General features: G+C 44.2%; 1 protein-coding gene across 1 annotated transcript; it reads right to left on the bottom strand.

Annotated features, from left to right (window-relative positions):
• Nucleotides 1-6,773: 6,773 nt before the first annotated feature.
• LOC140622414 (5-hydroxytryptamine receptor 3C-like) lies at nt 6,774-10,550 on the bottom strand. The gene is made up of 9 exons (XM_072808144.1): nt 10,530-10,550; nt 10,111-10,155; nt 9,553-9,662; nt 9,110-9,279; nt 8,792-8,916; nt 8,331-8,333; nt 7,764-7,968; nt 7,349-7,564; nt 6,774-7,218 (listed from the first exon to the last, which is right to left on the bottom strand). The coding sequence occupies exons 1-9, from the start codon at nt 10,548-10,550 to the stop codon at nt 6,989-6,991; spliced, it is 1,125 nt and encodes a 374-aa protein (XP_072664245.1). The 3' UTR covers nt 6,774-6,988.
• Nucleotides 10,551-12,261: the final 1,711 nt, after the last annotated feature.

The raw sequence follows: 12,261 nt of genomic DNA, 5'->3' as shown, positions 1-12,261 counted from the left end.
ACATCAATATTCATGGCATGTATCAGTAGTATGTCTTATGTGACATCTCTATATAGAAAACACACTTGGGGGGATCCCTGGGTGGCGCAGCGGTTTGGCGCCTGCCTTTGGCCCAGGGCACAATCCTGGAGACCCGGGATCGAATCCCACGTCAGGCCCCCGGTGCATGGAGCCTGCTTCTCCCTCTGCCTGTGTCTCTGCCTCTCTCTCTCTCTCTCTCTGTGTGTGACTATCATAAATAAATAAAAATTAAAAAAAAAAGAGAGAAAAAAAGAAAACACACTTGGGCCAAATGAATGAATTGGAGCATTGTTATATTAAGTATCTTAGTTACATTTCCAGAAAGACTTAGAAATTTTTTCTTTTTTTTTAAAAAAAATTTTATTTATTTATTCATGAGAGAGAGAGAGAGAGAGAGAGTGAGGCAGAGACACAGGCAGAGGGAGAAGCAGGCTCCATGCAGGGAGCCTGACGTGGGACTCAATCCCGGGTCTCCAGGATCATACCCTGGACTGAAGGCGGCACTAAACCGCTGAACCACCCGGGCTGCCCTAGAAATTTTTTTCTTGCAGAAAGGGGGAAGAATCAGATCTAGAATACAAAAGAAACTTTGTTCAGAATAGAAGATTATGACGGCTCTAAATTGAAAGAGCTGAGGAAGGCAGGAATGACTGAGGGGCTCAAGCTAGGGAAACATAGGAAAGACATATTTTCTGTCTGGTTTGAAGGTTTGAGACATCTGCAGTGCTTCAGCCCCGCCAGCTCTGTAAGGTATTTCTTCTCTGTTTTGGAAACTTGGCCAGAGGATTGGGCCATCATGCCATATAGGACCAAAGTACTACTGTGTCTATATCCACATGGATGCACTGGACTCCTGGATTGGCTAAGAGTGAAAGTCTTTCAAGTACACTTGAGTTTCACAGGTAGGCTGGCTATCAGACCTTGAGTCTAGGAAAGGGGGTTGACTTCAAGCCCTGATGAAAGGCAGCTGAGGACAGTTGATGTGCATCTTGCTTTTATCAAGGTTGGATGAAAAACTGGACCTAAGTCAAAAGGTTGGACTCAAAAGTAGAGTGGGGGGTGGCGGGGGAAGAAGAAAAAGAAAAACAGATGCCATTCTATTCAAGGCCTTGGTAATACAACCAATCCTTCCAATGATGTCTGATTACAATGAGAACAGATTCCCACGGTACTTCCTTTAAAAAAAAAAAGATTTTTTTTATTTATTCATGAGAATACACAGAGAAGAGAGAGAGAGAGAAGAGAGAGAGAGAGGCAGAGACACAGGCAGAGGGAGAAGCAGGCTCCATGCAGGGAGCCTGACCCGGGACTTGATTCTGGGTCTCCAGGATCACGCCCTGGGCTGCAGGCGGCGCTAAACCGCTGAGCCACCCAGGCTGCCCTCCCGTGGAACTTCCGCAGATGATTTCCAACGGCCATAAAAGAAAGATTACTTGCGGAGAGTTTCAGAATTCTGGAGGGTCACAGGTAGGGAGAAAAGATAAATATTTTAATTTGTTTACAAAACAACATGTTCAGGACTTCTGAGTGGCTGAGCGGTTGGGCGCCTGCCTTCAGCCCCGTGGGTGATCCTGGAGACCTATTGAGTCCAACGTGGGGCTCCCTGCATGGAGCCTGCTTCTCTCTCTGCCCATGTCTCTGCCTCTCTCTGCGCCTCTCATGAATAAATAAATAAAATCTTTTAAAAAAAAAAAGTAGATTTAGCTGCCAGGAAATGCATATGATAGAGGCAGAAGAAATAGAGCAGTAAGGCATCTCCTTTCCTACTCTATAACCTCATAGAAAGCAGGGGGCACATCTTGTTCTATCCACTGACCCCCCCACTGTCCCCACCCAGGGTGTAGCATATAGTAGTTAGCAGTCAGTTACACACAAGCACCTTGGGCAAATGTAAGAAAAATAGTAGGGAACCCCTTGGGGGTCCTGAGGCCACATCAGAGAAGTTGCTTGCTATTCCCACCTTGCTAAGGTGTGGCCCTCCATCTTGTGTGCAGTTTGGTAGAGATAGGGTTTGGAAAATGCACTACAGAGGAGGTGCAGAGGCCTAGAGCCCGGGCCCAGCCTTTTCTTTCTGATTGCCCCTCCAAGTTTCCAATGAAGGCCTAACCAGAGCTACCATTTATTGAGTTTGTGCCATGTGCCCTACACTGCGTTAGGCACTTTACTTACAGTATTCTTATCCTCCCAACTGCTTTGAGTGGTATTACTCCCATTTTATAGATTAAGAAAACTAAGGTAAAGAAGGTAAAAAATCTTGTTCATTGTCCGCCCAGGTAGAAATAGGTAGAATCCAAACACAGATCTGATTCCAGTGTTCTTTCCTTGCTCTTTTTATTACTCCACAGCTGGGAAGTCTTGTGGACTGGATTATTAGGCCCCTGGTTTTCCCACCAGTGAAATCCCTAGACAATCCTTGGATTCCAGGGTAATCAGTGAGGACAGGAGCTGTAGTTTTTCAAGTCACAGACACCAATAACTTTCTCCTTAGCTTATTCCAAGCAGGATCACACTACATGGTCCTACTCATCTAGGACCCTGGTGGATTAGGCTTGGAAATCTAGCTGTAACCTGGCAAGGGCAGAATTAGATGGTGGAAGGGGGAAATTAGTTTTGCAGCCCTGATGGATTGCAGACACACACAGAGGCCATCGGCCAGGGCTAAGGATCCAGGAATACAGAAGCAACTGGAACACCCAAACGGCAGAGTGGGTCACTAACTGGGGTCAGGTTGGCTGTGGTGTCTGGAGCAGGAGAGAAGGAAGGTCTTGGGACTCTGAAATACACCTGGAAAGAGAGTCGCATGGACTAACACTCATCTGACCTGCCATTCTGACAGGCCCAGACTCTGATCCTAGGCTTTCTTGAAATATGACAGACAACCCCACACTTATCACTTCATTTTTCTCATCTGAAAAATGAGGAGGCTAAACCAGAAAGTCAGTAATTCTTTATGTCTGTTGCCTCCCACCTAGAAGTCGATTTTGCATACTGAGTCTCAGTCTGCGTGATAAATAGATGTTCTCTGGTGCATCGCATTTGGCTTTCTAGTTTCTGTAAGCTTGTAAATGATTTTTTAATCCATATTTTTAAAATTATTTAATCTGTGTTATTAGTTACACTTCATAAATGAAATTGAAACTTGTGGGGGTGAATCCACCTATACAGGTTTTTACCCAACAAGTAACAAAGTCAGGTTAGAACCCAGGGTTGCCAGATTCCAAAGTCTCCCTTTTAAACTATTTTTCCCTCTGCCATTTAGAAGAAGCAGTGCTAATGAATGATCAAATAGGAGAGGTTATCAAAGGAAGGTCAGAAATTGGAGAGGAAAAGGATGGGCTTGATAAGAAGTCTGTGACTTCACATGGGAGAGTGGACCTGAAGGGAGAGAAGAGAAAGCAAAGACAGTAATGAGATAATACATTTTAATGCCAGGTTAATATGGACCTGAAAGAAAATGTGAAAAACATGGAGAAATACTGCTTATAATAGTTTAGAGAAAGGAAGTGAATACAGGTATGTGCAAGAACCACGGATAACACTGCTGATGAATGGATAAGATGAATGGCTACCATGCAGAGACAAACCATCAAATGCAAGACAGCCCAGGCAGGACCAGTTTCCTGTCAGCAGATTTTTCTAAAGATTTTCCTAAATTACTTTGCAAAGCCTTTCAGACGTTTGCCCCATAACAAGAGGAGAGTCATTATCACCAAGTGTACTTATCAGACAATTCTATTATAGATGGAACAGAAAGGCAGCAACCATATCAGTCAATTTTCTGGGAGGGTTCTGGTTTCAAGGTTCCACATGATTATTGTTTGTGTGTTAAGAGCGTGTGTTCAGATTTTGCTTGAGGAGAAGATAAAATCACCATAATTATATTATGCCTTCTCTTACTGAAAGGAGATCTAGCCTCTTAATTCATGTGTCAAAAAAGACAAATCGCATAGCTCCTGTTCAAATGAAACACTTAATTCATGTGCCAGAACAAATGTGAAGAAAATAAGCGTAAAAATATGTACCGTGAAGATGGGTGGGAAAACTAAAATGCCACATATTGATCTTAAAGAATTTCAGAATCCCCCCAAAAGCTGGGTCATTGAGCTACTTAGAAATGTCAAGAATGAGTTTCCAGGTGACATGTGAGATGACTGTCTTGGGAAAGGGCATAGGAGAAGAAGATCCAAGTATTTGGCTGTAGAATATGTATGAGCAGCAAAAAACGAAATCTATGGAGGATACAAAGGAAAAGTGGATTTTTGGGATGAGATCTGGGGAAATACACACTACAGAAAGAAGTGGAGAAAGTGCAAGTAGTGAACTTACCTATTATGTATAAAGGGGGTGGAGGGGAGACGGGAGGAGTGGTAAAGCCTGAGGAAGGGAGTAAAAGAAAATTTAAAAGAAAGTTTGTCTTTGGGACCCTGATCAGGTCTATTTTAATTCTGACATTAGCTGATAAAGATATGCAGCAGAACTGACATCTCAGCATGGAGCTCGGAGCTCTTAGAGAACCTGTCCAGTTCTCGTCCTCAGTTTGGAGGGCAGTGAGGCAGAGGCTCAGAGCCCAGTATCTAACCATGGCTCAGTCACTTAGCTGTGGCACCTAGGAGACAGCTCAGTGGCTGTCACTTCACCTCTGTGCTTCATTTCCTTCGTTTATTTCATCTCTTGTATCTGAATATATAAAACTGGGGACATTAATACAAAACCACAGCACTATAACCTAAAGAGCTTTGAAAACCAAATGATTTTTCATAAGTTATTTGGTGGCTAAACCTGACCTGAAATGATGTGAGACTATCCCTAGTATCATTTCTGTTCCCTACTGTGAATATTCATAGATTTCACTGCAGAAATGTTAATGTGTTTGATCATAGGGTGCTGCCCTGTACCCCATATAGTACATGCATATTATTTCCTTTTTAAAGTCTGGGATGCCTGGGTAGCTCAGTGGTTGAGCATCTGCCTTTGGCGCAGGTCATGATCCCGGGATCCTGGGATAAAGTCCCACAATGGGCTCCCCAAAGGGAGCCTGCTTCTCCCTTTGCCTGTGTCTCTGACTCTCTCTGTGTTTCTCACGAATAAATAAAATCTTTTTAAAAATATGAAAAATTCCAGATTCCCAAACACATTTGGCTGCAAGGGTTTATGGATCTACAATTCATACTTCATAGGGTTACTGTAAGGATTAAATGCGATTATTTATCTAAGACACTTAGGAGAGTGCCTGCCACATATTCATAACTTACTAAGTGTCGGTTATTATTATTATTATACTGTGTCCTTTCTAAAGGCTCACTTTGTAGAAAGCTGTGAGTTGAAGAATTGAGAAATAATAACAGATATGCTGATTTATTTGGGTGAATGTCAGGGCCTCCCAATTTGAGCCTGGATTGTGTATATACTAGGTTTTGGACATGCCTAGAACACTGGTGATGGTGAGGGGGTGCTTGACAGGGCCTTAGAAACTGAGAAACCAAAGACATTCTTGGAAAAAAAAATGCGAGTGAAAGAAAAAGAATTAAGGAACACAAGTTGAGTTGGAAGACCATGGGCCTGGGTGCAAGTAGCAATTTAGAGCTTAACAGGGTGCCTCTGCCTCAATATTCCAGTTTCCTATGGACTTCTGCCCGAGGGCCAGCTGTAGGAAAGAACAAGTCATAGCTGGTCCTGGTGACTCAACACCCAGCTGGGGACGTCTGCCCCTACTGGCTTGGGCTCCTGCAGCAAACAAGGGGTAGGACCTTGGCCCGCATCACCAACAGCACCACTTCCAGTGAAAATTGATAGCCTTGCTAACCTTTGGGCATCTACAGCTCCCTGCAGAGGGAGCCAAAGAAGTTTGAGCAAGAGCAGTACAGAGGAGGAACCAGCTAAATGCTGTTTAGTAAACATTACGTTAATCTTCTATCTTGCGATAGAAAGTCATAGAATAAAAGAAAGGAAAATAAATGGTTGCTAAAAATAAACGATTTTGTGTGAGTTTTAATTCATATGCTCTCATATCTGTGCTTTTCTGAACCTAGGGTGTCCAGCAAATCATGTCACAGCTCCCATGTACAGTGACACAGTGGAGCCTCTGCTTCTCCCAGACAGGGGAAGATGGGAGAGATGGGTCAACAGACAAACACTTGCAAAATCATAAGGCAAGTGCTGGAAAGGGGAATTTTCCAGTTCACATGGGGGCATTTGTGTTACTCGTAAGTAAAGCAGATGCCATTTTCAAATGTGCTGTCCTTGGCCTCATGTTCTTTACTTCACACAATTAAGGGCACATCCACTTTGATCGCAACACAGTTAACGGTAATTTGGGATTATGTTAACATCTAAATGCTTAAGGATGAATGAGTCATATGTCAGGCTGTGACAAAATGCTTCACACTTTAAGTAAGAGATGCCTGATTCTGGCACATTATTAATTTCTAAAGCTTAAATCCAGAAAAACTAGATTTAGGAGATTAATCTCTATTTTATTATAATTTCTTATAATTGGTTTTGAACCCTTCTCTCCCCTCTCCCTGTTTTCACAAATTGTCTAATAGACTTAAAAATCATTTTTACTTTGGTAATGAGTAGCTTCTCCAAGAAGACTCTCAATTCAAGATTTTTAATACTGTAATATAATGCAGGAAAGAGCCAATGCCTTCTGCAAAGGGGTTTATTTGGAGTGAGTCAATCAAGAAAGTATTCCAGGAACTTGAATCTTGAGGAGTCAGGCAGGCAGCATGTACCGGAGGCATGAAGGGGGCTGATGGCATGTAGGAGCAAGGACCCTCTCTAGGAGGCACAGGCAATCATCCAGGTCTTGTCTGAAACTGCAGAGGACTGAGTTGAAAACAACTGAAACACCTGAAAACAAGGTGGTTGCCAGGGCTGTGAGGCTGGGATTTGGGCACACATGGGAGCTTGGCTGGTTCCAGAGGCAAGAGAAGCTCCAGACTAGAGCTTGTAGGTGGGCATTTGCCTAGGTGTTCCAGAGGACAATGACCGTGGTGATGGAGATGGCCATGAAGAGCAGATAGAGTCGGAAGAGCAGGGTGTCCATCATGTGGCTGAACTGCACCCACAAATCGACCAAGTGCTGCCTCTGAGCTTCATCTTCCTGCTGGGCCCTTGTGGACTCAGGACACCCATTTAACTCTGCCTCTCTGGGACCTGACACCTTTCCCACCAACTCCACGGGCTCCTTCACACCTACAGAGGGAAAGAGACTCAGCCATGGGTCATGAAGTGCGCTTAGGGAGGGAAGGGGCCAGGGAAGGAGGCAGGAGCAGAGGAGTGGAGGTGTGGGAAAAGGAAGTGTGGGCAGTGCTGACTCCCTTACCAGGCAGGTGGGTGGGGGTGGAGCCCAGGGTCTTATTTCCCTTCTGGGGTGCAGTGGGGCAGCATGTCCTTGGGTTGGCCCAGTAGAGGAGCAGAGAGTGGAGCCACCAAGGCATAGGTGGGGGCTGGGTGGTGGCCAGGTGCAGCAGGTAGGTGATGAAAATGGTCTCCAGAAGGCTGACCACCATCAGGGACAGACACAGGGCAAAGTAGACACCTGGAGGGAAAATTAGTCTGCCTGAGGGTCAGAGGTACTTCCCAGGACTTTGTGTTTTCTCTTTTCCCAGGGAACCTTTTTCCAGGATCTCTTTTTACTCTGACCTGGTTCCACTGGACCATCTCCCCACCCCATCCCCCACTTTGCTTTTATTATTCTGATGGAGGGAGGGACCTTACTGATGAGGGGGGTGCCTTACTGATGAGGGGGGTGCCAGTTGCAGGGAGTAAGTCATTCATCATGAGCAGGAAGACGTTGTAGCCCAGGAGAAGTGTCATCTTGAATGGGGCACGATTCTCGCTTTCTGCCGGCAGGTAGAAGCTGAGGGCGTCGATGGCAACCAGAAAGCCACTGGGCACCAGAAGGTTTATAACATAGAGTCTGGGCCTGCGCCTGATAGCCACCTGGAGGGAGGAGAAAGTGAGGAATAGGCTGGGAGGCTGCTGAGCCAGTTAAGAGCAAGAGTTGAGATGCGTCTCAGACCAAACTGTCTAGGAAGGAAATGTTACCTCAAGTCCCTTTCACTTTCCTCTCTTTCCAACAAAGTCATCTTAATCACCAGTCTCCCTTTCCAGGGTTTGCTTCTGCCATCCTGCTTACCACTGAAATGTATCTCATACCTTGTTGGCCCAAGGTGTCAACTTTCTTCACTTCCATTTTTAGCCCTACCAATGTAGGGCTCTTAGCAGGACTGTGGGACCAAATTCCTAGGTATCATGTACATTTTATCCTTGTATTTCTGCTTGTTTTCCTTATCAAGGTCTACTCTCTAGTGACCTTGTCGGTGGCCATTCAAGACCAGTGGGAGGTAAAGCAAGGCAGTGGCAGATAATTTGGATTTGAAAGCATAATATCACTTAGTGTTTCATAACTTTTCTACCATCTCTTTTTAAAAATAAATATAAAAATTCTTGTTTTCCAAAGAGTTCTGATAGACATGGGAGTTGGGAAGCTCATTTTCACTATGAGTCACTCCCATAGGAACTTTGTTTTTTCCTCAGGGAGGATTTATTCAATCAAGATTTACTGAGTTCCAGGTACCGTTTTAGGTAGTGGAGATTTATCAGTGAAAAAAGTTATAAAAATCTCCACCCTTATGGAGCTTACTTTCTAGTGGGAGAGCTTAAATTCTGGTGGGAGACATAAGCTATGCATCTTAGAGAAGACCACAACCATGGCCCCTGAGCTCACATAGAAAATGATTTGGTCATACTGGTTGGTGCCCACAGTCATCTTCACCATTCTCTGGTGGATATTCAGAAGTACCCACTCCCCCTTGCTCCGAATGAGGTTCCGTGATGTGTCCGAAATCTCCTGCACTTTCTTCTCCATGCCAAGGACCATGTTCTCTACTGCAAAGGAGACCCAGACAACTCAGCCTCGCAGAATGCTCCCAAACCCTTTGCCCAGACTGTTGATCCCTTACCACTTAGCTTCCACACCCCTTTCAGTGAGATCCCCTCACTCTTCCCAGCTTCCTGGCGTCTTCTTTCTCAAAACCCTTTCTCTGCCTCTCAATAGGCCACTATAAACAGCCTCACTTACCTGTGTAGATGAATGAGCTGAAAGTGAGTGTGCAGTTCTGTTCATCAAAGGGGAAATAGAAGATGTCCAGGTTACAGATGCTGACCACCCTCATTGGCTTATCATATTTGATGAGACCTTCGCTGTTGATATAAGCCATGAGACCTGTAGCTGTCTGATCCACATCCATGCTGTATGTATGGGAGAGGGATAGGAAGATGGACACTGTGGGTTCCCTGTCAATCTTGGCCCTCTTTCTCAGGGCAGACCATCCCTGTGCTCCAACTCCTCTCATTTGACTTCCCCCTTCCACCTATAGCCATATTCTGGGAGGGGGTGTGTGTACGCTCAATTCAGACATTGCTCCTTCTAAGTTGAGTCTTTGCATGTCCCTTATTGGTTATATCAATTCCTTCCTTGGAGATAGGGTTTCCTTCTTGCTTTTTTCCAGGTCTGATACTCACAACTCCTCGATGAAAATATCTGGAAGCCAAAGATTCTCAGCTGCTATGCTGATCTTCCTGATGCCCCCACATTCCTCTGGGTTCCACCTGATGAATGGATTGTACCAAATCTATAGGAAACCATGGTGTGGGACAAATGGGGTGGGAACTAGTTTTAATCGCACTCTGCCTCCTGTACTTTACATTTCTTTTTTTCTCTCATTTTCTCACTCTCCTACGCCCTCTCTGGTGACAGCTGCCACTATGTCCTTAACAAAGTCCTTCTAGTTCTCCCTTGATGCTCTCAAAGAAGACCTTGACCTTAGCTTTGGAGTCCCTGGGATGGAGACACTTGAGTCTCGTCTTTCATGATCTTGGTTTATTATACTTTCTCCCTGTGCCCCATCTCTGCACTCCAAAACTGGCAAAATAATCAGGAAGTTTTGTGTTTTCATTTGTTAGTCCGGCTGTGTTTAAACTTGTCTGATTCGTGAGTATTCTCAGCTTTATCCACTGTAATCTGCACCCAGGAGTGGAAAATGAGAGGTACCATAGTAAAGGGGAAACAGTCTGTCATACCAGGTTTAGCCACAGGAAAGACGTCATCAGTTGAAGCTGTGCGTCCTGAAAAAAACAGTTTTTATCTAGGATCATGGTCTCCATGAGATCAAGTCCAATGCCACCACCTACCTCCTACTCATTTCCAACGCTGTTCTATGTGGCAATTATGATTTTTAATCATAAACCACTGAAAAATGGAGGTCAAATAACCCAGGGTACAATAAGTGAAGTTAAAAGTATGAAAGTCTATTGGGGTTATGTTTCTTATGGAGTAGTCCAAAAAGGGACAGATTTTATCTGCCATGATGTCACTGAAGCATTATGCCCTATCATATCTTCCCACGCCAAAGAATGAGATTTTTCACTTTATAAAATTCAAGCAGGGAACCCACTGCTTACTACTGCTCATCCCATTGCTATGTTGAGTCAGGACTCACCACTTCCACAATGGCAGACATAGTGAAGGAGATGTTGACAAGAGTGGGGATGCTGTGGTTGATGACTGGACGGAAGGCCTTTCTGTTAAACACTGCTTGGAAGGCAGCAGGATCCACTCCATATCGGTCAAAGCCTGAGCAATTGATGGTGAATGTGTTTCCTCTTCCTGCAGAGAGTAGAGACCCTGTGAGAAGAGTGTCAGGACTGGGACTGGCTAGTGTTTCTGCACAGAGAAAACAGGGGGCATGAGAGAAGCATGTGAGCTCCTCCTTCCTGGGCCAGGGAGTGTGGCCTGGGCTGGTAGGCAAATGGTGGAAGTTGATGAGGTGACTGAGTCAGGGCTCCATCCTCAATTCCATTGTTTCTGTACCTATGCAAAACTTGTCCAAACATATAGGCAAACTCAGCCCTGACCACCACTTTTCAGTGTCCTGAATCTTACCACAAACCTCTCCACCTTTATTCAGTGTCCTTCTATTGCTCCTCTCTGTCCTTGATACACTTAGGTGATGTCAGTGATAATTTTTGGAATCACGGTTCTTCTCCTAAATACATTAATACAGCATAGATGATCATCAATTAATGACGAAGGCAATCAGGTTGGCAGGATGAGGTATGTGGGACCTTGCAGAAGGAACTCAGGTTTTCAAGTTAATAAGAATTTACTGTGTTTCTGCTATGCTGTTCAATTGTTCTCTTCTAAACCACAGTGGTTCCCACCACTGAGACTGTCTTAAAGAGACTTCCCTGCCCATCTTATACCTGGCCTTTTTCTAGTCATACTTTGTGATGCAGAAATAGAGAATTATGTGATAGCATCTTCTGGTAGAGTCTATTCAGATATGTCTTTGATATTGTACCAACCCTCATTGTTCATTTGCAATAATGAATGAGAAAAAATAATCTGTTGAAAATTTTTTCCTGAAAATGTTTTCCTTTTACATGACAGATCTTCTCATCACCTTCTCCCATTTAGCATTTTCTCTGTTCCATTTAATTTACTTCAAGAGAGCTTAGAAAGAATTTTCTTCTTTTTAACATTAGTTGATACTCAGAAACATGCAACTGGGTTATGTGCCTGGAAAGAGAAAGAAGTGGGGAAAGAGAAGAAGCCAAGAGAAGTGCAGGGGGAGAAGGATCTTAAAGAGGTACAAAGCTGCCAGCGTCCTGAGTTTTTGTTTTTACCAAAATGGATATCCAGGAACTGGCTATCTAGGAGTAACAAAAATTTGCCTGGTTTGTCTGTTTCTCAGACATTATATGTTTGCTTTGTTTTTGCTCTTGTCCCTTCTTACCTTGAAGAAGCAGGTGGAGAATGAGGCAGAGGAAAAATCCATTCTCACGGAGCCAAACTCTTCCCATCTTCTTCTCTTTGGCTCTTCTCGGAGATAATGTTGATCTCTGGGGACTTAGTGATGATTTTGATCTTAAAAGACCACAGGCCACACCTTGAACCCTAGCTTTGAATAATACATGTATCAGGTGGCATTGGCCAACTCTCTAACAAGCACCCCCGGTGACAAGAGAATATCACAGAGGACTACCCTACCCTGTGCCCTAGTAAGCCTGAATCTCATCTCCAAAAGTAATTTGGCAAATCAGTTTGGAGAGGAGGAAGAAAAAATATTTGGTAACTAAAGCAGTGCTAATGGTCTCCTCATACTTTGAGTCAGTCTGGCATATAATGCATCAGAAAAGGCACATAATAATTGCCAGTCTTCAAGTGGTACA

This window comes from Canis lupus, chromosome 31, assembly GCF_048164855.1.
Source record: "Canis lupus baileyi chromosome 31, mCanLup2.hap1, whole genome shotgun sequence".
NCBI lineage: Eukaryota > Metazoa > Chordata > Mammalia > Carnivora > Canidae > Canis > Canis lupus.
The sequence above is the reverse complement of the archived record's forward strand: the minus strand, read 5'-3'. Positions and strand labels throughout refer to the sequence as shown.